This window comes from Halichoerus grypus, chromosome 11 (genome assembly GCF_964656455.1).
Source record: "Halichoerus grypus chromosome 11, mHalGry1.hap1.1, whole genome shotgun sequence".
NCBI classification, from domain to species: Eukaryota; Metazoa; Chordata; class Mammalia; order Carnivora; family Phocidae; genus Halichoerus; species Halichoerus grypus.
Window position 1 is genome coordinate 101,806,938 of NC_135722.1, and position 26,677 is coordinate 101,833,614.

At 51.7% G+C, this 26,677-nt stretch overlaps 1 protein-coding gene across 18 annotated transcripts in view; it reads right to left on the reverse strand.

Moving 5' to 3' along the window:
* The window catches only part of NCAM1 (neural cell adhesion molecule 1), a 299,102-nt gene that overhangs the window by 4,675 nt on the left and 267,750 nt on the right, over positions 1 to 26,677 (reverse strand). For 4 of the 18 annotated variants that reach the window (XM_078058977.1, XM_036088220.2, XM_036088225.2 and 1 more), the window contains 5 exons: positions 15,995 to 16,119; positions 13,098 to 13,275; positions 2,985 to 3,192; positions 1,933 to 2,049; positions 115 to 909 (listed from right to left, as the gene is read on the reverse strand). In XM_078058977.1, the coding sequence (XP_077915103.1) occupies positions 115 to 909; positions 1,933 to 2,049; positions 2,985 to 3,192; positions 13,098 to 13,275; positions 15,995 to 16,119 (1,423 nt within the window). Of the gene's footprint in view, positions 1 to 114; positions 910 to 1,932; positions 2,050 to 2,984; positions 3,193 to 8,116; positions 10,577 to 13,097; positions 13,279 to 15,994; positions 16,120 to 26,677 lie in introns of those variants that run through there. The other 14 variants (XM_078058980.1, XM_078058979.1, XM_036088233.2 and 11 more) reach the window with 4 other exon arrangements.

Genomic DNA, 26,677 nt, shown 5'->3' on the forward strand with positions numbered 1-26,677 from the left:
GCAGAGAAGCCGGGATCAGGCTGAAGACACGCCTCACAAACAGGACACAGCACAGCACTAACGCACACCACCACGGGACACAACCCGACCACGGCAGACAGAGAGAGGCCGTACTCGGTCTTTGCTGGCGCGGGCGGAACAGAGCTGTCTGCAGTGGAAGGAGCAAGCTCAGGGGCTTGGCCACTGGCCCCAGCGGCGGGAGCAGGAGAGCCCAGGGCTGCAAAAACATCCTTTGCAAGGTCAATATCTGGGGTCTTGAAGTTCCCTTCGTCCATTTTAAAGTCCTCGCCCTGGGCAGGGTTTGTGGTGCTGACGGAGGCAGCCTCGCTCTTCGGGCTAGTGAGGCCCGTGGCTGCCTCGGTCGGGCTCTTCGCGGCGCCGGGCTGGGTGGGCTCGGGGTCCGGGCCTTTGGTGCTGGGAGCCTCCTGCTTGGCCTGGGGGGCTTCCGAGGCAGGGGCGGCCGCTGCTGCCGTGGCGGGGCCTGGCGCGGGGGCCGGCTTGCTGGCCGGAGGGGCCTTGGAGGCCTCCCCCATGCTGGTGGGGGCGCTCGGGCTGAGCACAGCCCCCTGGTTAGCCAGGACACTAGAAGACAGATTGCTGGCAGCGGGGGCTGAGCTCGGGGTGTCACTCAGGTCAACGAGAGGGGCGACCTTGGGGGCTGAAGCGGGGGGTGGGGAGGAGGTGGCGACGCCGGGCCCCTTGGAAGGGGTGGCCTGGCCGGCGGGCACAGAGTTTGAGTCGGGTGTGGCCGTGGCCGGGGGGGCAATACTGGAGGTCAGGGTGGTGGTCTCACTGGTGGGGCTGTTCTGAGCAGTGGCAAAGGTTTCGGTGACAGTGTCAGAGTTAGCGGTGACGGTGGTGACAGAAGGCAGCATGTCCTCGACAGTGGCTGTGGTGTCGGCAGGCAGCCTGCGGGGAGGACAGGAAGTAGAAGAGAACAGACAATGAAGCTCAGACGAGACGGAGAAGCAGGGGAAGGGCTGCAGCGGAGGAGGGGGGCGCGGGCAGGGCGGGCAGGGACGCAGAGGCACAGACAGAGGCCCACAGAGACGAGGACGGCGGGAGGAAGCACAGGCCCAGGCGGGCAGAAGAGGAGACAGGAGACACAGAGCAGGCGGCAGTCTAAAGGGACCTGCGGGCCCTTCCTCCCCGCCGACGCCCCTCCAGCTCTCTGCGCTAGGCTGCCTTTCCCTACAGCCCTGTCGGGGCCTTCTCGAGCCCCGCCTGCACCCCAGCTCAGGAGGGGCAGGCTTCAGTCCGGCGTCCGCCGCTGCTGGTGGCCTAGGCCCCCCGAGGAACAGACTCCACGGGCAGTGATGGGGAAAGTCAGGAGGAAGGCAAGGAGTGCTCCAAACGGCCCCGAGGAGCCACGTGGGCTCTCCAGCCCGAGATTTCGTGCTGCCATTCAACTGCACGCCCTTCAAACCCAGAGCACTCAGGACAGCCAGCAGTCGTCACAGGCTCAGCTGGGCCTGGTTCCTGACGGAGGGTCCCCCAGGCCTTTGAGAACAGGAGGGTGGGGGAGCTTCACAGCCCCTCACCTTCTCTCACCCTTCTGGGAAGAACGCAGAAAGCCCTAGAGCTCTTGAAAATCCTGAGCAGAACCCGCGGAGTCTCTCAAAGCTCAGCCTCTCTCAGTGAAGTTTTGCTCCCTTTGGCTGTTTCCAGGATGTGTGTGTGACTCGGGAATGGGGTCTAGAGGTCCCACTCACCCCAGGAGCCCTTTCCGAGCACCAACAGGCCCTTAACAGAACCCAGAATGCCTTCTCTCTAGGGAGAGAGGGGGGTCAGGCACTTCTGGCCAAGGGCTCCAGAATCTCGCCTGCTTGTTTGGCTGGGAGTGGTGGGTGGGAGGCATGGGAGGTGTGGGTAGGGTGACGAGGTGGGTGTGGGGCTCTGCTGACGAGGTACGGCCCCTCCCCGCCCACGTACTCGGGCTCTGTCAGCGGTGTGGTCTCATTGGGCTCCGTGTGTTTCCCTCCATCGTGGTTTGGGGTCCGCTCCTCCTCAGTCCGCACCTCCACGATGGGCTCCTTGGACTCATCTTTCCTGTGGAGAGAGCGGCTGGTTCAATCCCGGGCTGCTGGGGCAGAGAGGGGGCTCCTGGGGCACAGAGGGGGCTCCTGGAGAAGCCAGCTACAGCTCGCGGCACGTGGGCCCGGCCCAAAGTTGGCAGGGGTGGGGGGTGCAGCTCAAGCCAGGCCCAAGTGCCTGAGCCCCAGTTCCCACTCGTGCTATGTGACCCTGAGCACCTGACTTGCTCACCCTTGCTTCCATCTCCTCATCTGTAAAATGGGGTAAATAAGTCTCTGCCTTGCTGAGCTGTTTCACGTTACCTGAGATAATGAGTGTGACGTGCTCGGCACAGTGCCTGGCACAGAGAAGTGCTCAGGTAATCCGTATTTACGTCCAGAGCCCGACACATGGTGGGGCTAACAGCTCACCCCTCGCTCTGTCCCTTCTTGCCTTGAGTCTGTGAAGGCTCCTGCTAACTGGCTCAGGATCTGTTTCTCCAGAGATGCTGGAGGGGACAGCACCTGGAGCTTCAGCTCCGAAAGGGCAGGGAGTTTTACCTGTTCTGTGCGTGGGTATAATGTCAGGCCGGGAGTAGTGCTTTGCTCCATAGTAGCTGCTCAATAAATATTTCCTGGGAGATGTATGAGTGAATGAATGAATGAATGAATGAATACATGAATGAATGACAGCAAGGCAAGTAGGTCTCTCAAATGCTATGGCAGGTTCCCTCCGGTTCAGCTCTGAAAATTCCCCTCATTCTCATTTATGCAGGATTTTCAAACTTCTCTGAAATTCTAATATGTTAGATGTGAGGTTGGGCCCAAGCGCTGGCTTTGCAAACACGTACCCCCAAAGGCTGTGCTCTGAGAAACACTTCTCCAATGAGATGGCACCGTTGCTGGCCCCCCGCCGCCCCCAGCCCGGGGCAGAGCCCAGACCCCAGCAGTGGCAAGTGGGTCTGTACTCACGAGAAGGCGGCTTTGCCCTCCTCCATGTCCTTGCCCTTGGCTCCGGGCCCGGCCTTCCCGCACAGGTTGACGGCGATGCACATGAGCAGGCCACACTTGTTCAGGAAGTAGCAGGTGATGTCCACCACCACCAGGAGCAGGACGAAGATGACAATGAGGATGCCCACGATGGCCCCGGTGCTCAGGCCTGATGTAGGGCTGCCGTTGGCTTGAGTGGGAAGGAGGGAGAGAGATGGCCGGCGGTTACTACACCGCCCTGCAGACTCCTGCGCCCTGTGCGAGCGACAGCCCCTGGGGCGGGGGAGAGCCTACAGGACACAGTCATGGCATTTGTGTCAAGAGGGTCACCTTCCGTGGGGCCTCTCTATACCCCGGTGTTGAGACGGCAGAGTCTCTTTGTATCTTTGAGGGGCGGATGGCAGCCGTACCTCACAGACCAGCGGACAAGGGCATGAGGCACCCACAAGTCAGGATGCAGGTGGGGACTGGGAGCTGTGTCTCCATCCTGGTGCTCAGTGTCTGAGCCTCCCCCCGACCCATCCTTAGCTGATCTCCCCGTGAGCCCGGCAGCAGGCAGGCAGGAGATGGTCACTGGTTTCGGGCTGGACTGTGGCTCCTGGGAGTGGTCAGGGGCAGGGTCCCAACTGGGCAGCAGGGGGTTCCCAGGGCTTCCTGTGGGCTTGTGCTGACATCAGGCACAATGGTATGCCCAGAATGCTACCCCACTTCCTCTCCTCTTTAGGACCAGCTCCAGAGGATCCCAACACTGGACGACAGACATGGTTTATCCGTCATTGCACCCAGGGAGCTGAATGAAGCCCATTTACTCTGGAGACATGGAGGTCTGCCCAGCCCCGGTAGGCAAGGTGAAAAATTTGGGTATACTCACCATCTGGGAGCTCAGGCACACTTGGACCAGACTTCAGGAAACCCAGCAGACTCACCCAGAGATGCAGGTCCACACGGACAGGCACACTCACACTCAGGGCAAATACCCTCCGTGCCCACGACAGACAGACCCACATTCTCGCATCCGAGCAGTACCCAGCAGTACCCAGCACTCCTGTTCTGGCTGGGCTCACTCTGAATGACTCGGCCTCTGTGTCCTTCTCCCCTGCTGTCCATCTACAAACCCCCTGGGCCCCGGGGGATTGATGGTCTCACAGAAGGGCCCCAGGCTCAGCTCCCTAGGCCCCCTTGTGATAGCTGTGAGTTGGCTGAGGTGGCCCCCTGACTGGTGAGACACGTGGTTATGCTCTGGGAAGCCAGGACCCAGCAGGGCTCTGCCCACAAGTCAGTGTGGAGACCATGACCTCAGACTGAAACATGAGCACGTCTGCTTCATTTTTCTTCTGGAAGGGTGGAGTACCAGACTGGCAGCCCCACCCCACCCCTGGACCTTGTCTGAGGCTTCCTGTGCCGGCGGGACCCGCTGGGATCACCCCGGTCCGCCCACTAGAGGCAGTCACCGTGGCCAACACTATGTGGTCTCACTGGGCCTTTGCTGTGCACCAGGCCAGGCCCGCTGGGCTGCCAGCCATGTATCACACCACGTAACAGAGGAACGTGCAGTCCAAGGTGACAGGTGCTACACACGGGCCATGTTCTTCTTTTTCCACGCAGTCTGTGTTCCTGGGGGCACTCGTCTGTCTGCCCAGGGCTTCCTGCTCAGGCCCCATGGGGCTTCTTCAGCAGTGATCCTACCCCACTGGTCTTTGTTTCAAAGTTTAATTCAGGGTACGAACCACCAGCCCAGCACGCCAGAGATGACTGCTTGCTCACAGCTTAATTCGTAGTACCCGTGGCACAGATGGGCCTTAGTTGGAGAAGATTCTCAAATTCTTGAATATCTGTGGCTTCTTTGGGACCTTGGTCTTGCTTCCCAGCCTTTTCTCCTTGGGCTCGCTGGCTGGTCCCATCCAACCCACACTGAAAACCTAGGCTACGCCCAGGAAGGCATCAAGATGGACCAAAGGCTTCATCTGAACCCAGAGGACCCAGCTCTGGCCACGCCATCTCCGGACTTCGGCGGCAGGAAACGGCCGGCCGGCCCCCGAGGTCCGCCAGAGCGGGTCTTTTCCCTAGCAGCTCACGGAAGCAGAATAAAGCATCCATTCTTCTCTCGCAGGTCCTTCCACATTCCACCCCGATAAGCACAGAGGCATGCAAGCCTTCCTGATCTTCAGAGTCCCAGAGCTGCTTCCCAAGCAGGGAGGGGAGAGCAGCCTTGGGCTTTCTCTCGAGCCCGAGACCCTGGCCGAAGCCCCTGCTGACGTCAGTGCCCCACGGGGGCTGAGTGCCTGCTTCCCCAAGAAGGAGCCAGAAGTATCTGCGTGAGGGGACAGTGTTTGTGTCTCCGGGCTCGGTGGTACAAACTATACCTTCTGAGTATACACATAAATACGGTTTTAGGGGACAAACGCTCTCTCTAAAGAGGATGACAAACCACCGCCAAGTGGCTCCGCGTGTGTGAGGCGGCGGTGGTCCAGCTTATGCTCTGGGCTCATCAGCCCCAGCCAGAGGGCTGCCTTGGTCTGAAGGCCAGCACCACGCGCACGCACAGGGGAAGGGCCAGGAGGGTACAAAGACCCCTGTGACGTGAGACAGAAAGGGAAGTGGTCTTCCCTTCTAGCGGAGATAAAATTCAGGCTCTTCCTCTTGGCCTGAAGGCCCTACACGGGCTGTAGACAGTCCCGCTCTTCTGATTGTTGCGACTCATGGCACCGGCCCTCCACCCCCCACCCCTGTGCTCGGGCCAGAGCCTTCACGCCCCTGCTGAACACACCCAGCCCATTCCTGCCTCAGGCCCTTGCTGACCCTTGCCTGCAACACTCCAGCCCCATAACTTCCTGGGTGGCTCTTTGCCATCCCACAGGCCTCGGCTCAAAGGTCACTTTGTCATAGAGCCCTCTCCCTCCATCCCCCGATCTCTTACCTAGTGAGGCACCTCTGCCCACTATCTACCACATTACCTGCTTTCTTCTCTTTTTACCTCTAGCTGACATTTTCTGTTCATTTACATGCTTTTTATTTGGCTGTCCCTTCTGGAAGGTTCTACCAGGTACTCTGTCTTATGTCTCCCCAGCATCTAGGACAACCTGACTGATAGGAAATGTTCAAAGAATATTTGTCACAAAAAAAAAATGAGTGGGTGTTGAGTCTGGAGATGAGAAGGCCACCTCCAGAGATTTACAGGTGGGCTGTGAAATGGAAGAAGTAGTCTTGTTCGGTATCACTGCTGGATGGAAACTGGATGGAAACTATAGGATCCGGGGTAGATTTCCGCTCCCCTCGAGAAAGAACTAACAGAGGGTGAGCTGCTTTGGCAGGCAAGCCCCCTGCGGCTGGAGGCAGTCGAGCAGAGGCCGGACGACCCCTTGGCAGTGGTTCCGTAATGCTCTGGAAGAGGTCCCCGTGTGGGGCAGGGCCTGGGGTGACGGCGTCTCCACGCCCCCCTCAACCACAAGAGCCCACTGTCCCACGTCACCGTCCAGCAGCACTCTGTGCAAGGTACTTTTTCTTGGAAGCCTACAACACTCAGTAGGCCCTGTTTTTATTCACTGATTCTTGTGATTTTATTTTTATGTGGAAAATAAACACCTTTCAGCGTAATGTCTGTCCACCTGGAGCACCATTCCTGGGGTGCCGTAAACTTAGACTCTGGGGCTCCCCAATTCTACGGAATCAGAATCTCTGGGGGTGAGGCTCAGGGATCAGGATTTGGAGGAACAGCCCGGGTGATCCTCATACACAGTGGAGTTGGGGGAGTGCCGTTTCCAGGTTCCCTCGAGCCTGCCCTACAACGAGTAACAGCTGCTCTATGACTCGCCGCCCGAGGAGGGGGTGTGCGGTCTCACCGCGTGGCCTTGACCTAGCATACCGAACGGATGGAGAGAGCGCAGACTGCCCCCGAAGGAGAAAGGGCCACCCAGTTCACCACTAAGAGTGTCGACTTCCAGAGGGAGTAAGGCACTCCTCAAGCTAGACTGTGCATAGCTTCTACAAAAAAAACACCAAAAACCAAACCAAAACAAAAAAACTGAAAATAAGGGAAGCACCAGGAAATGGAGGAAAGTATATTGAAGTCAAGCCAACACCCACTAGCTCTCGGGGATGATACAGGGCTGTAGCCCAGGAAAGCCAGAAGGACAAAGGGTGTCCCCCGTACCTCAGGTAACAGTTTATAAAAGGGAAACATACCCTTCCAGGGGTCTGTCTTTGCCTGACCTTGCCACTGGCCTGGTCCCTGTCCCAGCCACACACCCACATGCAAAGAGAGTTTCTTGGGAGCGGTGCCTCCATAACCTCCAGGGTCAGAGCCGTCCCAACGGTGATGCTGCGAACGTGGGGCTGTCCATCTTCTGTGGTTCCCGGCATGGGAAGGGTTGACCCTGAACAGGGACCCGGCTGCCCCAAGATGGAGACCTACATACACCTTTCTTAAATGCCTCAAAATGAGAATCCAGGTTTCTCATTTTACAGACACTAGACGGGCCTGAGTCACTGTGTCACCAGCTCTTCGTGCAGCAGAGCGACCCCTTCCACCAAGCTGGGGCTCTGGTTCACTCATAACCCCATACCTGTCTGCTTGCTCCTTCCCAGAAGCCGCTGTTAAACAGACAGCTGGTCTCACGGGCTTCCAGGAAGTGTCCTACTAAGTGTGATTATAAACAGAATAGGATTTGCCAACAAGAGCCTTCTCTCACATTCTATCTATCACAAGGCCACTCTGCGCAGCCTCTGTTATGGGGTTCTAATGGGAGCAGGGAAATCAGGAGCCCTAGCTACAGCGTTGTACATCTGGTGGCCCGCAGTGCGCCTCTGACCCCAAAGTGACCACCTCCTGGGTCTGCAAAGGGACTGTCCCCTCCCCCTGCCTGCTGGGGACCAGGAGCGTCCAAGGAGGCAATGACCCACAAGAGTTCTCAGGGCAGCTAAGCAAAGTGCATAGCTCCTCATCAGGAAAGGAAAGCATTTCTTTCCTTTGCTAGAACTCCAAGCAGCAGGCTACAAATTTGGGGTGCAATTTGGAGTAATCAGAGTTGTTCAGGTACACGTGAGATGGAAGGAAAGGGCTTTTGACATTTTGTAGGACACACAACTATTCAATAAAATCAAAACACGCTGGTGAGTTCACGTGGACTGTTATTTCCTTTAATAACGCAAAGGTGTAAACTTCATCAAGGCCTCGCTGATTATCTACACAACAGTGTTAGCATTCTTATTAGTAACAAACGTGATCCAAACCTGCCGTATCAGTATTTCGGAAGTGAGCAGAGGAACCCCGCGGCATGTGGAGCGTGGCAGCGCTGGACGGGGCGCAGCGGCGGGGGCAGCTGAGCGAGGGGGCAAGTGCTTCCTCCCGCGGGGGTCTCGAAGGGCTGCTACCTTGGGGACCACTGGTGGGGCCGGGGCCACAGCCGTCACTGAGAACGGTGTCTGGGGGGAGTGAGTGTGCCCTAACACTGTCTCTCGAAAGGCATCCTGTTACAAACCAGGGCCTGCTGGCATTGACCCCAAAGTAGCTTTGGCTGAGGCCCTGCCTCGCCTGGGGTGTGCTGGGGGTGGGGAGACGGGTCGTGTCAGGCCTCCCTACACTTTGGGCTAGATCTCCAGAGTCCCTTCGGAAACACTGACACTGGCCCTCCCCTGTGGGTGGGAATGGGACCAGGCTGGGGCAGACCTCCGCGATGGGCCCTTTTGGGTGAACACAGGACTTCTGCCCAAGATGCTATCAAGAGCACGCCAGGAGCCAGGAAGACAGTGACGAGTCACTCGCTTGAGGACAGATCCCTCCTTCCCTCACCCTCCCCAGAGCTCTTGCTAACTGACCTGGGATTCTTATGCCAGGCCCGGAGGCACCGCGTGTCTCTCCTCGATGCTCCGCCTTGTGCCTAAGAACCACGCCTGCTTGTCTCATGCTGGTGTGAAGGCAGGGTAGGGACCCCAGGGGAAGAGGTCTGAGGTGGGGCTGGGGGGCAGACAGGGCTGGGGTGAGAGGCGCTACCTGCCTGAGCTGCTGGGCAAAGTGCGGCCTCCAGTGTCTGCACATGAGCCTCTAAATGGTGAGCGCTGGGGGACACGGGCCCACCGACACGGGCAGCTCTGCCCCGCAGACGGGATCACTGGGATTCCCAAAGGGAAAGACTAGTCTTCAAACATTAATTAAAAAAAAAAACAAAAACAACCAAGAACAAACAAAACTAAAAAATAAACAAAAAGAACAAATCAAACTTCTGTGGGATGTTCAGAGATGAGATATGTAGAATGATGTGACCACAATGGAGGGAGGGAGGTTTTATTCAGTAGAAGGTCCATCCCCAAGTGCGCACAGATGGTACTGAGCAGGATCCAGCCGAGTCTCCGTGCGAGACTTTAGCGAGCCTCTCTCCTGGCCACGCGGAGGGGTGTGCCCCCGAACAGCAGAGAGGACTAGCTGGTGGTCACCAGAATTTTTTAAATGTCACTAAAGCCACCGACCACTATGGGGGCTTGGGGCATTTGGGAAGTAGGACAGGCTGACTGAGTTGCTGTGTGTGGACGCCCTGGGCTGGGCAGTCCAGGAGTGACCTGTCCCCATCCTTCTGCTCTGGTGAGAGTGTGCGGGGGGGGGGGTGGGGGGGTGGGGAGTGCGTGACCCGTGCCTGGCTCGAGGTGGATACCTCCAACTTGGGGACTGACGTGTATGCAAGACTGTCAGACCACAACCCCCAAGACACGAGGCTCTGTGCTGATCTGCGGCTCGCTGCTGGGCAGCCCAAATCACTCCGATGGGGGGGACACCCATCTTATAAAGCTGACGGGTACTGGGTGCATCACAGGCTGGCCCTGTTGGGGCTGCTCGTTGTAATACCAGGACCAAAGCGCCTCCCAAAACATCTGAGCAGCCCCAGATAATGCCTAACAAGTCCAATTTCTTCCACTGTATGGGTAACGGGGTGACTGACTCTGCCCATCGTGTTAGCAAAATGCTCGGGTGCATCCCAGTGGTCTGGCTCTCTTACCACGGGCACGTCAATGCAAGCGAAGCCAGCTACTTTTTGAAGGGCAGAGGAGGAGCATGGGGTTAGAACCGGGTGGGGAGCACATGGTGATTTGAACAATCTGATGCAAGCTTCAGGAGGTACTTAGACATTTTCCTCTGCTACATCATTTTCAGGGAAGAACAACAACAAAATGCAACAGGTAGCAGATGTGCAGAAACTCCTCTGTAAACCTAGCATAATGCTTTAAAAAAAAAAACAGTGTTTAAAGAAAAGTGCTCCCAAATATTTTCATACTGCCATTAGAAAGGGGCAAACATCCTCGTGAAGCGGCACAAGCGGACCCGTGAATGGTAAAATGTCTGGAGGTCCCGCTTTTTCCAGTCACCAAACCTTCCTCTTCCACACAGAGTGCTTGGTGGCATGGCCGTGGTGGTCCTGACAGGTTCTTCCAAAGGGGGCACTGATCATTCTCAGAGGAACTGGGCATTAAGCAAACTTAATTTTGTGTGTGTGTGTGTTCAAGTTCCTAACAGAGCAAAAGCAGAGTCACTGCAGAGAGAAGCAATGAGACAAAGGTGTAGGACGCAGAGCAGCCTCCCAAGGTTGCTGCAGGTCCAAGCAATGGGCGCCCAGAGGGAATGTGGTTGTTTAAAAACAAATGTGGCAGTGGGGATGTCCCAGTGACGGACGTCCAAGGTGAGATGTGTGACGACAGACACAGGAAGGGGAGGGGGGAGAAGGAAAGAGAAGGTAGAGACAGAAACAGAGAAAAAAAAAATAGATAAAAAGAAAAAAAATTAGGTCAAATATAGAAAACACAAGAATCAAAGGTTAATTCAACTTAGTAAATTAAACTGACAAAGGTTAGAGAAGAGTTCAGTACGGTATTACTCCCGTAAGGCCAGTTCCGAAGCTCAGCAAGGCCAGAAGCAGCAGAGCAGGGTGGACTCGGGGGTTAGGGGTCAGCGAGCAAATGAAATTCAGGGGAGAGAACAGAGCCTCTGCAGTGAAATACAAGAGTGTGATTAGGAGAGTGTTACCTCTGACTAAGGTCAGGCCTCTTAGGAACAGTCAACGAGCCTATCCACAGCCTCCTAGCCTCCAGAGCTTTCTACGCGTAGCGGGTGAGATGCACCGTGAGCATCTCAGTGACAGGTCGGACTCCTCCTCCTCGGGCGCCACAATCCCCCCCACACGCTGTTCAAGACAAACTAGTCTGCGCCCCTCACCTCCTGCCACCCTGCTGACCACAGAATCCCACCATGAACGCACATCTTGAAATTCGCAGGTTTTGTACACAGGTCCCAACACCATGGCCAGGAGAGTCCAACCAAGCTCAGAGCCACCTCCTCCTAAAATGCATGTGGTAGAGCCACCGAGCCCTTGTGGGTGAGGTGAGCCGTCCCTTCAACCCTCTCCGGCTTCCCTGGGCACCTGCGGGCTTAATGAGAAGGACTCTGACATCTCTGCCGGGCAGGACCCTGGAGGACAAGGTCTCCTATTTCTAGATCTGACTCACAGGGTCCCCAACTGCTCCAACCCCACCGGCTGATGCTGGGGGCAGCACTCAGCACGTGACTGCAGTGTGTCCAAGCGACCTGCCTGTGTTGCTCAGGCCAGGCAACAGGTGCCGTCGGAACTCTCTCTCGCTGGAAAGGGGTGACTCAAGCCTGTCACTCCCCCACCTCCTACATGTCCCATAAAGGCTGAGCAGAACCAGACACACTCCAGACTGTCGATTTCAGTGAAAAATGGGCCAAAGAACACAGAGAAGGGGCACGGATGGGGGGGCTACCTCTGGACATGGTGCTAAGCAGTAGTGAGAACACTTGCAGCCACGCCCAGGGGCCTTGCCTTCACTGCTGCCCATGTGCACTAAGGGGCCTCCCTGACAATGCAGAGGGTAGGACCAATGGCCGTGTCTCCTCTGTGGTTTAAGACCCACCTGCCAGCTCCCTGGAGGCCCCCACATGTCTGTCAGACACACACATTCATGCACACTCAACCATCGGGAACCACACACCGGTCTCACTTTGTTGTTTCCCTAACCGACTCGCGCACACACAGGCCCGTCTCCTAGGCAGCCATACCCTTTCTGGTCTCCCTGCTGCTGGGAGGCGCTATTGTGATAACTGAGCAGAGCGCCCAGGCAAGCATCAGAGACAGGACAGGCATGACGGGGCCACACCAAGGCAGCTGGGAGACTGGGACATCTTCCTACCATGCTTGAACACAGCACAGAGTTTACGGGGCCCCCTTTCAACAGGCTGCAGCTATATGGTGTATGTCCCCCTCTCCTGCCTGTGGCTGGCACTCGGCTGATCTGGAAAAGCACAGAGCGGTATTGAAGATCGCTTTCTGCTCTGAAAGTTTGGTCAATGAGGAGACTAACCATCAGCAGCAAGGGGGCTGGGCCAGCAAGCAGAACTCTCCCTTTGTTCCCACACTTGAGTTGGTCCTGGATCCCTAGAGACAGGTCTGCGTCTCCTAGGAGAAGCGCTCCCGACGCGGTCTCCAGCAGACTGGACTGCCTTTCATGGATGGGGTTTGTCAGCGTCCCCTTTCTCCACTCGCCCTGTTTCAAGCGATTCAATTTAATCTTTGTTGCAGTGGAGAGGCCCTTGGAAGATAGGATTTTTAACTAACCGGGCACCGTCTCTTCCTTCTCTTGGGGTCCCCACAGAGAAGAGATCTGGACCATGATTGTGCAGTAAGCAAGCATCAAATAGAAAGCGCATCAGAACAACTAGGTGGTCCTTGTATGAAATGGCAGAGGGTAGATAAGGTCTCAACAAAAGATCCTTACTCAACCAGCCGCCAAGGCTTGGCTGGAGCTGGGTTTTTCCCATCTGAGGGCTCCCACGGACTGGCTTAGCATCAGTCCTTCAGGGCTGAATGACACAGGACCGTTGCCCCAGGATGCTTGGCCAAGCCTTCCTGGGGGTCCAGTACATCTCAACCCACTGCACAGGTAGGTACAAAGCAAAACTAAGCTTTGCATGGGCAACCAATCATGAGGATGGCTGGAAGCAAGCAAGTTGTCAGGGGCTGTTCAGGCACATTAGGAGGTGCAGCACTGTGCATTAATTCGAAGCGGGAAACTCACAGAAAGCAGAGGCGGTCATACCTGGGATGGCCGTGGGCTGGGCCGAGGTCCTGAACACAAAATGAGCCGCCTTGGACTTGCCCTGCTGGTTCTCAGCCACCACGTAGACCTCATACTCAGCATTCCAGTCCAGGGACTTGAGCATGACGTGGTCACTGCCAGACGGGAGCCGGATCTCTGGTTTCCACTCGGAGGAGAGCTTCTGGGAGAAACCGGCAGGAAGGACACAAGACACCGGGAGAGTTTAGATGAAAACGCTGGTGAGACCGGCTAAGGGGAAGAGCTTCAGGGAGTCACTACTATTGGTGCAAAATAATACAAATAAAAACCGATGATAGGACAGGGTGTTCATTCTTTACCAGCCTGAAAACCCCTAAGGATGGTGCAGGTCAGGAGGTCAACCTCGCATTTTGCAAGCACGGTGGCAGGTAGCAGAGGGCCAACGGTCCAATGTCCTGTCCCATCGCCGTCAGGGCGCCCAGGGACCCAAGCACATTCTGGAATGCTTGGGCACATGGATGCCCCGGAAGAGCCTTACAACGAATACGCTTCTTGTCCTATTTCAGGATGTTGCTCACACTTAGCTGTGGGACTCACCTCCCTGACACGGGAACACTGCATAGATTTGTTTTATTAACAATAAAAACTACTATTTGTTGAACACCTACTATGCGCCCAGCCCCGTACTAGCGGCTTTCCACAATTTTCTCAGTGCATCCCTACAAACAGCCCGTGAAGGGTTTTGTCAGGCTGCAAGTTCGCTTGGCCGGCCCTATGTCACCGGTAGCCCGGTTTTAATCTAAAACAATTCAAAACAAAGAAATTCAGCTGTCTATGTCTTCTCTTTCTCTGAAAGGCTCCTTGCCTTGGCAAACTCTATAAAAGAGGCAACCGGAATATAAAGCAAATACTACGTTACACAAAAATACTAATAACATATAGTAATAGTATTTAGCCAACACTGAGTGTTTGAAGTAGAAGAGAAGACACGTAAGGCTGTTGAAACCCAACAGATCTCAGTGTTCTGTCCCCATTGTCTTTTTAAGGCAGACCTGCCTGGCATAGCCACTGTGGCTCTTCTGGAAAACTGACATCTCAGGCGGCCTCATCTGGGAGGTGTCTCCAGCCCCGGCTGGCATCTTTATTTTATTTTATTTTATTATGTTATGTTAATCACCATACATTACATCATAGTTTTTGATGTAGTGTTCCATGATTCATTGTTTGCGTATAACACCCAGTGCTCCATGCAGAACGTGCCCTCTTTAATACCCATCACCAGGCCAACCCATCCCCCCACCCCCCTCCCCTCTAGAACCCTCAGTTTGTTTCTCAGAGTCCATCGTCTCTCATGGTTCGTCTCCCCCTCTGATGTCCCCCACCTTCATTTTTCCCTTCCTTCTCCTAATGTCCTCCATGCTCTTAGCAGTGATTATGGTAGTTATGGGGCGGGGGAGGGGGGGTCCCATGTGTCAGGCACTTTTAAGGTTCTTTGCTTATATTATAACTGATCTTCACCATAACTCGAGAAGCTATTTTATTCCCACTTTACTGATGGAGAAATGGAGGTTTTTGGAAGACTGGGTGACCTATTCAGGTCACACGCTGGTAAGTGGTAGAGCTGAACCTGGATCCCACGTCTGTCTGGGCCACATCAGCCTAACGAGGGCCAGAGACGGCCCACCCGACCACGCTGTCCACTTCCTGTGGGCTGTGCTGGGCCATCGCTCAATCCTGGTATCCTGTTCCACAGTGAGGAAGCCACAGGGACCTCTCATCAGTGGTGCCTCTAGGTTGGGCCTCAGGGAAGTCCACAGAGGCACCTCCTCCAACGTCAGCCTTGTGTCTGGCTTCGCAATTAATTGGGGAAGGGCTGAGTGGAATGACAGGTCTGCCCACCCACTGGGGAGTGTGCCTGGGAGGGTCTGTGCTGTAGTCACTCTCCATTAAGCCTAACCAGGCAAGGGTTCACACACCACTTCAGTAGGGGCTGATCAAAAGAGAAGGAGTAAGTCAACTTCCTTGAAAAATCCTTTCTATTTGAGGAAAGAAAACTGCTCTCTGGTTCATTATTTCCTACGGTAAGAAACCTGAGCAAGAGGCTATTCCCAGTGCTCAGACACTGCCTCTGGATCTCTCAGCAATTGATTGTGGTTGGCAGTGGCCAAGTGTCATTCTAAAACCAAAGAAAGTGAGAGTGATTCTCATCTTGGGGCCTGGAGATGAAAAGCAGATGACAGAAATCTTAGGTGGTGAGCAAGCCGCGAAGAAAGGGTTCAGGGCCAAGCTCACTGTGAGCAGGATTAGACCAGCTCAGGGAGGGTCCGAGGGGCAGGTGGGAACGACCATGGTTTGGGATGGTAAGGCAGCCTAAGGCAGGGGCGAAGAGCCCAGTGTCTTCAGACAGACCTGGGTTCAAACTCTGCCCACCCAGCTGTGAGGGACCATGCATTATTGACCGAGTACGTTACTTCCTCTGCGAGGGGCCGATAAGCCTAAGGCCAACTTCACAGGATTCTCATGGGGAAACAAAGTACACGATCGCAGTGCCTGGCCCATAATACACACTTGATCAAACGTACTGATTATGAGATATCAGTATATTATCTGCAAAAAGTACCAGGGATTGGCAAAACCACTTTGTAGAAACGTTCAAAAAGTAGAGCAATCGATCACGATAGGAGTTTGCCGCCACCAGAATCATTTTAGAGGTTTCAAAATGGTCCCGGTGTGGACACGGCCTGATGGCTGTAGGTCAAGCTGGGGGTTGAAAACTCTGACCAGGGCCCCCGAGCCATCTGCAAGACCCAGAACGACTCTGCCCCGCCTGGGCTTTGCACACTGTTGCCCGAACAAGGTGGGTGTCAGGGTGGCAGAAGTGGGGGTGAGGACGGGGCGGGAGCCCCGGAGCCACTCACCGCTCGGTACTTGACCAGGTAGTGCCTGATGGGGGAGCCGCCGTCATCCTGCTTGATCAGGTTCACCTTAATAGAGTTTCCGTCCTCTCCCATCTGCCCTTCGAGCTTAGGTGCGCTGGGTTCCCCTGAAACAGCCAGTTAATTCATGTGACATTTTTGCCCACAAAAGGAAAATCTAATCCATCAGCATGGGATGTAGTGATGGGGCGGGGCTGGGCTTTTTTCTTGCTTTCTCAGAAATTCAAATGGTTAAAAAGCAATAAATATAAAACTTCGGGTTCCAGTTAGATGCGTCAGACTTAGCCCCAAACGAAGTGCTTTTTGGGAATGTTCTGGGAAACCCTCCCTAATAGCACAGTCCTTTTACCATTTTAGAAACAGGATTTTATTTTTTTTTTAATGTCTCTCACTAGTGCTTGCATTTCCTTTTTGCCTGCTCTTACAACTGCAGATTTAACTTTGATGAGCCTGATACATTTTGAGGAACAGCCTGAAATATGGGAAAATGTGTGTAAGTGTTTAAGGAGAAAACTTACACCCATAAAATAATTCTTCAAAACAGCCAGTTTCTTCCCTGGATATATGATTCATCCTGGGGGTCTGGGGGACCCACATGCCTAGTAGGGGTGGAATGACACTGCATTCTTGTGACCCGCTTTCCATGAATTAAATTCCGTTACTTAGATTCATTTAAAAACGTGACAACTTTCCAGTTGTGCTTAAATAAAGCACAAGATGCCAGGGCCAAGTCTCCCGCAAGCATCCTGCATTTATGGCTCAACCACCTGAGTGATAATCCTGGGCAACTTGTTTAAACTGACAATCATTAAAGTCTTTTTGTTTGCGAGAAGAGAGAAAAAAAAAACGTCTTCAGGGTTTCTCAACAGAGAAAAGTCGATGTCTCTATTTGCAGTATATGCTCGGCTTGTGAATCCAAGGGAGAGAAGGAAGACGGTCTTGTACGGGACAAACTACCAGGGCTGGGATGGTTCTTCCGTGAGGAAGATGCTGAGTTACTTCAAGAGAAACTATGTCATTAGTGGATACTGGAAGCAATGAGGTGAGAGAATGTTTGAGAGAAGTTGAAATGAAGATTTAATGCACTTGGGGATCCTGCACTTCCTCCGAGGACATATCTGTATGTCTAGTTCATGGCCTCGGACAGAAACATGGGAGAGCCTATACAACAGTTACCCCCTCGGTGGGTTGTCCTGGCTTGTTTGCTGGAGGACAGAATCACAGACATGTGACCGAAAACCCAGAAAGGTTTGTCACTAGGCTTCGGACCTCATCATCCCGAAGCGTACCGTTGACCATTTGTGACAAGGCTGCTGGCAAAGCCATCCAGCCCACCCTCTTCATTCAGCTCCTCTGGGCACCTCTCAACGGCTGCTCGTCCCGCTCCTCTCTTTGAGACAAGAGGGAACCAGAGACGGAAAGCTAATGGACAGCCCTTGCTACTCGGCCTGGACCTGCAGCACACACACCACCTGGAGCTTGTTAGAAATGCAGATTCCATTTTAACAAGATCCCAAGGTGATCCGTGTGCACATTTAAGGTTGAGAAGCCACGGTGAAGGGGACGCATGGAAGCTGCAACTGGGAGGATGCATCATCTTAATGTCTGAGAGAGAAGTATTTAGAAAAAGTTGCGCTTGTGGTTTGTTTTCCCCAATCAGTGATTAAGGAAAAAGAAAAACAAGAATTAAAAAAGACAAGAACAGGTTTTAGGCAAAGACTTGTCCTGTTTTCGTGCCGCTCTCTAGCCACTGGGCTCAACTCCTCAGTGGAGAACATTTAGGAATTTGGTTTAGATGATGTCATGATGTCAAGGCGGGCACACTTTTCAAATTCTTTTGGACTGTTCTCAGTCTTAGACAGAAGTTTAGTAATGTCTTCTATCGTTATAAACATCCTGTGCTACGAAGAAACTCAAACCAAGTGGAGGCCATGTGAGAACCGAGCAGGTCTGTGCAGAGTCAGCAGTGCTGAACAAATGGGATCACGAGGCACAGTAGAACTTTCCAATCCTCATCTCTGAAGCAGGGTGACCAGCTCATCCTGGCTGGCCTGGGCCTTTCCAGGTGTTAGCGCTGCAAGTCCTGCATTCCAGAAAACCCTTAGTCCCAGGCACACTGGGATGGTTGGTGGCCTGAGACTGAATGGGGATGGGCACCAATGATGACTTCCGTGTTCAAAACTGCGACACTGACCCTGTGACAGTCTATCTGCCTTAAGAAGGAGGGGAGGAGGCGGGATCGGTGGCCCTTCCAACACACTCACCGGGCAATGACCTAGTCCTTCCCCCAAGGCCTTTGCTTTGGGGGGAATATCTACTTAGAAGAGGTGCTCGCTTTCATGTTTGTGGGGGTCCCTGTAAAACTGAATGCTTAGACAGGCCTCTGCCTCACTATCCACAGATGCAGAATAGGGGCCCTGGGCTAAGTGTTCTCCAGGGTCCCCTGTCGTTCTGCCAGCGTGGTGACCCAATGACAGTCACTGCATTAGGACAAACTATCCAAGAACACCTTGGCTATTTTCACAACACTGTGAAAGACTGATGCAAAATAAGGATGTCCTGCTAATTTCAGGGCAATGTACCCCAAGATCAGTAATTCCACATCTCTAGGGCACAGGGTTGTCCGTTCAGATAGAATAGAATAGAATCGGAATAGAATCGGAATCATAGAGAAATCACTGAAAACCATACCACGGTTAGAACACAGTTCTAACACTGACCAAAGCTGGAACGCTATCTGTTGCTTACATCTTATCAGAGTGATGACCACGTTATTCTGACATGTATGTCAGAATTCTACTTTCTCGTAGAATTTAGAGCATATCATGTAATATTTAGGTGTATCACTTCAAGGGCTTTAACTATAATTTACTCAACAAACGTTTACCGAGTATCTACCCTCTAGGTACCAGGTAGTCACTTAGGCATTGGCGTCTCAAAGGTAAACAAGACAAGGTTTTGTTTGCCAAATGAAAAAAAAAAGCCTAGTTATGAACAATTCTTTTAAAAAAAATGGCGGGGCCCTCGTACAGAAACGTAACCCTTCCTGTGACAGTGTTTCTTCAGGAAGATTCTCATCAACCAGCATCAGAGGGATTCTGACCCATTTTGTAAGGATGGAACTTGCTGTAGTCACATAAAGGTGTAGAAAGAGCAATATTTGTTTAATGAATTGTCTTAGCCATCTTCAAATGTTCACCGTTTGTCAGTTTTTCTAACGATTACGAACAGGCTAAAGAAACTGCTTCTTGAGCTCTCGGCAAGCAGGCGCTCCAGCCACGCCTGACCAGGGAGGGGCCGATGCTGGAGAAAGGGGGCCTTGGCATTCGGGAGGCTCACTGCTTTACTGAACACATTAGGAGAGGAAATTATTTAGAGGGTCCCAATGTGCACTCTGTTCTGAAATGGCTGCTCTGATTGAAATCATTATGGGTAATTTCAGCAAAACCAATATTGTAATTATTTGTAAATGTTGGTTTGAAATTCAGCAGCAATCGGCAGGTTGCTCCAAGAATACCCCTGGGGTTAATTACACCTTCTGAATTCAGCTTCAGCCATGAGTCAAATTCCGCCCCCCCAGATATTTTATGTAAAGACTAAAAAAAACCCAACATCACCTTAAAAATAAACCTTGCCGATAACAAATATAAAATATTAGGCAGCTCTGGTATTTGCTAGAAGAATGTATATCATGTGTGTAAGAAAATAAGAAGGTACCACAGAGACCGCATACAGTCAGAAATGTTACAGACAGGTCCTATAAATTCCCCTTAGAAATCGTTATTGAAATGTGTATTTCTGGCCTTGAGGGTTGTAGGTTCTTTGTAATTTTTGTGCTATTGTGCCCTAAAATTGGAGTTGGCTTCATGTCCTTTCCTTCGTCAGCACAAGCCCTGGGGTCAGAAAGCTTACTGCTGGATATCTGAATTCCACAATGAAAATTATAGCAAGCCCAGGGCGTTTGGACAGCATTTGTAAATTTTAGAAGGAAAACAATATTCTACTTAACTCAAAAATGCCCAATTACCAAAATTATCCTATCTTCTGACTCAAGCGCTGAGGGAGGCCTGACCCACACTCCTTCCTCATCCACTTTGCTGTCCCCGCCCACAGGGGTCTGCACAGAGTTTTGGGCATCTGAGTACAAACCAGTAATGGATGTAGGGCTTGCATTAGACTCTCTCCCTTTTTCTACCAAATGGGATCGTCTGGCATCACAGATACTGTTACTTTGTGTATCCTAACTGCTGTTCCCTTCCCTGGATTACTTCTTGCGAGCCATTTGGAAAGAACTTGAAAGGTACACATGCCTTTTTGTTACTTGTTTAGAAGAGCCCAAAATGTATGATTTGGCTGTTCAAATATGAAGCCCATTAGATCTTTCCAACTCAGGAGCGTTGGAAATTACAAGAGGTTAGAAGTTTGGTCCTTAGCGGATGGGCAAATTACCTAAGGGAATCAGGATGTGCAGTTATTAGCCTGCTAATTGTCCTTTCTGAGAAGGACAAGCTCTTTGCTGAACAGATGAATCCAATGTACCTTGGACCCCCCAACTCCCTGTGATGCCCCCTCTGATGGCCTACCTGGCTATTCTAGGGGTGCTGAGGGGGCTTTCTGACAGTCCCAGCGAGTGGCCGACACTGCCTGGATGGGTTTCAATTTGTCCTAAGCCTTGGTCCCCCAAAGCAGGCCTTGGGAGTCGAGTGTTCCTTTTCTCCTGAGCTCTTTCCTCTTCGTTGTTAAGAATTTGCTTGTGCTAGCCTGACCTGACTCTTTGCTATCCTGGTCATGGGCTCCAGGGAACGCTGGGGGACACGACGGGTGGACATGGCTCTTACAGAACGGACGTTTCGCTCTGAGGCCACGGCCATGGGGGCATCTGGCCTACATGTCCCTTTTGAATCGGGTTCCTCGGGGATTACGAATGTGAGTGTGTGAGCTGGGGGGCGGGTGGGGAGGCCGATGGCAGCATGGGGCATGAATGAAACAGCAACAAATGAACTTTGACAGACTGAACCACAGAGATACCAAGTCCCTTCTCGTGGGTGTCATGAAAACACCAACAGCTTAACTGATCAATTATCTTTGTTTCATCATCCTAAAAAGAAAATATGACCACGAAGGTGTGGCTTGTGGTTATGGGGCTGATCCAGGCTGAGGAAGTTAGGACCGAAACAACCTCCAACAATTCACTTGGCTCCTGTCTCCGAGGCTGCAAGGGGGTTTGTGCACATCTTCAATACTACTTCACGGACGTGAGATTGCTCATAAAGAAGTACGAGGCTCCTGAGAGGGCTCGGCCCTCACACCGCTAAGCCCTAGGGAACTGTACCCTTCGAGAGCCCCCGGCCTCTGCACCCAGGATTCAGGCCGATACGCGTCACTGCCTCTCTCTGCAGACCCTTCACGCTAGCTCTCTACCACCAGTGCAGGGAATCCTTTGGAATAAAGGCAATTAGAGCAGAACCCCTGGCGACAAGTCTGTGTCGACCTGCCAGAGACCCGTGGCAATCCAGACACACAGCTGTAAAAAAATAAAGGAGGGAGTGGAAGGGGTGGTTAGTGATGTTTTCAATCTAAGAAGGAAGAGTGGGTGTTAAGGAGTTTAGTTCCTCAGAATCAGCATGTCCTAGTAGGAGGGGCAGTGTCAGTAACTAAAGAAAAGGATCATTATGAATGGGTGGGGGGCGGGGGGTCCGTGCTCAGACATGCTGCACACTGACAGGGGCGCGGGGGGCTTCTCATCGCACACATGCTGGGACGGGCAGGGTGAGGGGGCCCATTTACACAGAGTCCTCACGGCTGATGGAGTCACTGGAGGAAGAAGCCGGGCCGTGACCCGGTGCCAGGATATTAAAAATAGACTTCGGCATGGGAGCATCTTAGCTCGGCTCAGCAAGCCCACTGCTGGGAGAGAGTCCCTGCTCGTCTAAACCTTCCTCAGTTAGGCCCCACTCACCTTAAAGCCGTACTCATGTCCAGAGAAAGGAGGCAATCATGTTCTTAACTAAGCTTTACTTCTCTCCCCCATAAATTTTATTGGCTCTGACCGCTCCATTCCCTTAAATTTTATTACTAAAGGCCATTTCCTGCTGCTTGCTGTTCATTTGAATAAGGAGTCCTCTGCTCGTCCCTTTGCAAAGGGCCAAAGAGCGTCTGTCACAGAAGGGAAATGTGGTTTGGTGAGGGGGTAATCATGCTTTCGAATTCCACAGGCGCTTCAGTGATTTTTTTTTTTTTTTAGCACTGGCCACATTTTTACCAATACCCAAGGCCATTGCTAAGGTGTGTTTCTAGGGCAACTGCAGGAAACATCTTCAAACATTTCTTGCTTTGCTTAAAATGTCTGGAAGAGATCACTCTTCAGAGGTATGGATCAGTTTCAACCTTGTTCGTGGGGTGCTTTGCTTCATTCCTGAATTACAGCAAGACACAGAAATGACCAAAATTGTTTTTAAGAAAGAAACTAACGGGTTTCAACTCCACATCTGCTCAAACTTCAGATCTCAGGGGGGGAAGATCCAGGTTTTTCCCTAGTACATTAGCCTCGGAGCCATCACCTCAAAAGAACGCGGTCCCCCCTTGGGGGAATAATGAAACCACAGTATTTTGGGTGAGACTTGGGAGTTTAGAAAACCTTAGGCTCCCAAAATTGTCTGCCCTAAGATGCACAGATTAGGTTGCCTTTTAAAGGCAGAACAAAGTTCTTAGCACATCTGATACTCCCCTGCTTTGGGCACACCCCGACTTCTTTTCATACAGTGTAAACACCAAACATCTTTTTGGAAATGGCAGACGGCTCTGACCCCAGACCTCGTCCAGGACTCTGGCTGTAAATAGGACTCAATAGGAGCACAGTGGCCACGCCAAGAAAGCTGACGTCCTTGGAGGTGGTCAGTGTGCAGGGCGAAGCGAGAGGGTAGCATCCACAGGGCTCACACGTGTGGGGGCACGAAACAAAAGGACAGACCAGGAACAGAGAACATGCATGCGAGACAGCTGTGGATGGTTTTGTCCATGTGGATGTCGCCCAGTCAGTTCCTCAGAGAAGTGAGGCCAAACGGGGACCCCTCGCATGCACGGGCACACTGGGTGGTTATTCGTGTTAGTCTGGCTTTTGTGATCAATGCAGCCGGTCTGTGTCTCAGGTTGTGATCTGACGTAACAGTCTTCAGTTAGAAGAGAACAGAATGCAGATGACTCCCAGGGCAGGTTTTGAATAGGTGTTTGATTTTACAGTGGGGAAGCTGTGAGCAGAGCTTCCTTTTCTCTTTATGGTAAGCGAGAAATGTTTTGCCAAGGTTGTGACAGTCACAATATTAACTAATTATTTTGTCACCACTCTGCGCTTAATTAGGCTATAATTTTATTTCCTTTGCTGTAAGGGTCAATCATGTGCTTCTTGATTACAAAGGGATCTCCAGTCATGGTAACTGCTAACTTCTGCTTTGATTTCCTGCCTCCCCGCTCCTGCCCAGGGGGAGGGTCACTCTTAAACAGTGACATGTCAACAATCCAAACTGCTTTAATTCCAAATTCTTAAATCTCTTGTTTCAGTAAGTCCTCAATTTGCATGAATTTTATGAAGCACTCTCATTGGTTTTGAGCAAATAGAACCACAGCAATTGATATATTTCTCTCCGTAGCGTTTCAGTGTTGCAAACAGATACATTTCACATTTTCACAGACATGACTCATTTTAGAGCAACTGTGGTTTTCAGGACTACTGGATAAAGTTAAACAACAATGTCGCAAAGGTAATTTGCAAAACTGTTTTCTGGGAAATAATTTTTACGAACTATCTGGTAAAAATTCAAGTTTGCAAACTGCGCCGTGACAAATGTGGGTTTACTACAGACGGCAGTTTGCGGGGCCGCGTTTCTCGAAGCGAAATGTGGAACCAAAGGCCCTCATGGTACCAAATCGTCACGTCAAGGCTGCAAAGAATGATGAATTCTAGAGGTGAACTGAGAACAACAGGAAATCTCTCAAATGGCTTCACTTGGGAAATCTGAGACAGGAAGAATGAGTGGGCCCTAGGTGCCAGGCTGTGGTCCCAGGTTTATTTCCCTAATCAGAACAAAGAGTTTTACCTTCTGTTCACCAGCGTGGACGACATCATCAGCACCATGCAAGCCACATGACAAAGTCACATGATACGCACGCACATGATTGGTTGAAAGGAAAGTGGAGGAGGTCACATGGAAAATACAAAAAAATTAAAAACTGATGTAAACAATGGGCAGGGAGAAAAAATCAACAACAAAATCACAGACTAAATAAAAGGAGAAATCAAATTAAATTAGCAGCATATATAGGAAACATTGGGAGGACAGTCAAACTGCCCGGAAATAGAAGGATAATAAATCATAAAGAGCATTTGGTTAACGACACCAATAAGCATTAGATACAGCTGCAACACTGCATATTAATACATCAAGGAGCATGTACACTTGTTTGGAAATATAGGGAGGTGTTTCTGTCAGGACCCGGATGTCAAAGTCAATCCAGGAGACTGTTGAAGGAAAAGAAAAAAAGCAAGTTATTATTCACAGATTCCAAAAATGTCTCGGCATCCTCGGGAAACAAGGGCAATGAGAGAGAACATGGATCATGCAGGAAAAGTCCTAAGACTGTGTGCCCTGTAGGAACAAAATATTACATTACATTGAGAAAAGCCATTTCCTGTTACCTGTGGTGCATGAGGAGACGGGGAACGGGCTGAGTAAGGTTTGCAGGATGCAGACCAGAGAAGGCAGTCCTGGCGGTCCTTTCTCACTTCCCTGTCCATCTACCCACATTATCCCGGAGCCCCCAGTGAGATACCAAAATTGAGACAACCTACAAAGGCGGAGGCCAGTGCAGAAGGGAACAGGTTTCCTTCTGGTGGTCGAGACAATGGCTCAGTCAACACTGAAGAACGAAACTGAACCCCTGGCCCCTGAGCTAAGACGCTGACATTGAACAAGTGCTTGGACATTTGTGGATACCTACCTCTCTAAACTTGTGGCTGTACTGATAAGATATGGATTTGACCTTGACAATTAAAGGCAAAGAGTTTTCTTATTTGGCTTAATCTACATTCCTTTTTGTCCTATGTTGTCTTTGCGGTCTAGTCTGTTACTGAATAACTTGCCTGTCAAAAGGCATTTTGGGTTTCCCGCCTTAACTTGCACGGACCAGGGGAAGTCCAGGCTATTGCTGGTTGAAACTAAGAGAAGAAGGGCAAAGAGAGGAGGTGGAAGTACCTTTCTGCCCAAAGCACACCACTGTTTAAAAATAATGCAGGAGAAATGCTTTAGCCCAGCTACACATCCCTTGCCCCTGCGAGCTGATAGAACCTGTCCGTCCTATGTCCCACACCGCACAGGCTCGGACATGTTCCAACCAATGTGCCCTGCAGGGATGATACACAACTGATCGGTTTCTCTTTTGATCTTATCTAGGGCACCTTCATTCATTCATGAATTCATGATTAAAAATGGATCAACACACACACACACACACTAGCAAAAACAGGAGACGTTATTCGTTTTCAGTCCTATTGACCGGCTGATGATTGATGGATTTTTCTGCACTTCTAGCTACTCTGCTGTTCCACCGCACTCACACACACTACCTTTTGCCTTATTGTATACGATTATGCTCATGCTAAATACAGGCTGCTGCCCAATTGTGACCGTCTTTCCTTATATCCCAGGATCCACTGGGACCTATAATTTGGGTCAGTAGTCAAATGGGTGCAAAAAAAAAAAGACAAACTTTCTTCTCTTTTGATGTCACTACTGGGCATCTTATCCGTGGACAGAAATGTCTGATATTTAAAAATTAAACATATGTCAGGAAGGAACACCCAATTCTTCCTTGAGGAAAACTCTGGATTCTAGATTCCAGGGAAGACCAGTCTACCATGAGACATGTTAATATGACCCGAGCTGTGCAAATGCATTACGTAGCCTTCTCCGACTATGCCTCGCACACACACCGCCCCAAGCTGGAAGGCACAGGAGCATGGCTGTTCGAAGAAAAATGGGTTAATTGCATTCCTTTCCCAAATGCAAAACCAAACCAAACCAAACAAACAAAAAAACCCAAAAAAAAACCAAACACAAAAAACCAAAACCACAAACCCATCCTCTGAGTGAAACCCATGCGAGCACAGTTCATTGTCACCCGCTCTGCTCTGCTGACAAAATGAAACCTCAAAAGCATCAGGAATTAAAATTCACTGCAGCACACACACACGCAGAGAACCCCAAGAAAGCAGACCCTCAGCTATGTTCTGCGGTAGAAAAAAGAACCATTTCATGCAGCACGCAGAACCAGGAAACTCTTTTCTTCTCTGTTCAATTATGTATCAGAAACCTCGGCCCAGGGAGGGGAGTAGGAGCTGGATTCCACACACCTGCTTTCTACCTTCTCCCACCGACCACTGCTCTGTGGACATAGGTCATTGTTTTCTGTGCACTCAGAAATATTATAAAACCTCACCCCCCCCAAGGCTGTGGACACCACTGTAAACACACACACACGTGCCTGTGCCCGGGGGCTCCTAGTTGACTTGGGACTTCAGGCCTAACCCACAAGCTCCCCTCATTAGAGCGTTATAAAGGCTAGCTTGGAACAGGTCACTGTTGTGATGAAGTGTAATGCTTTCCACAAGTC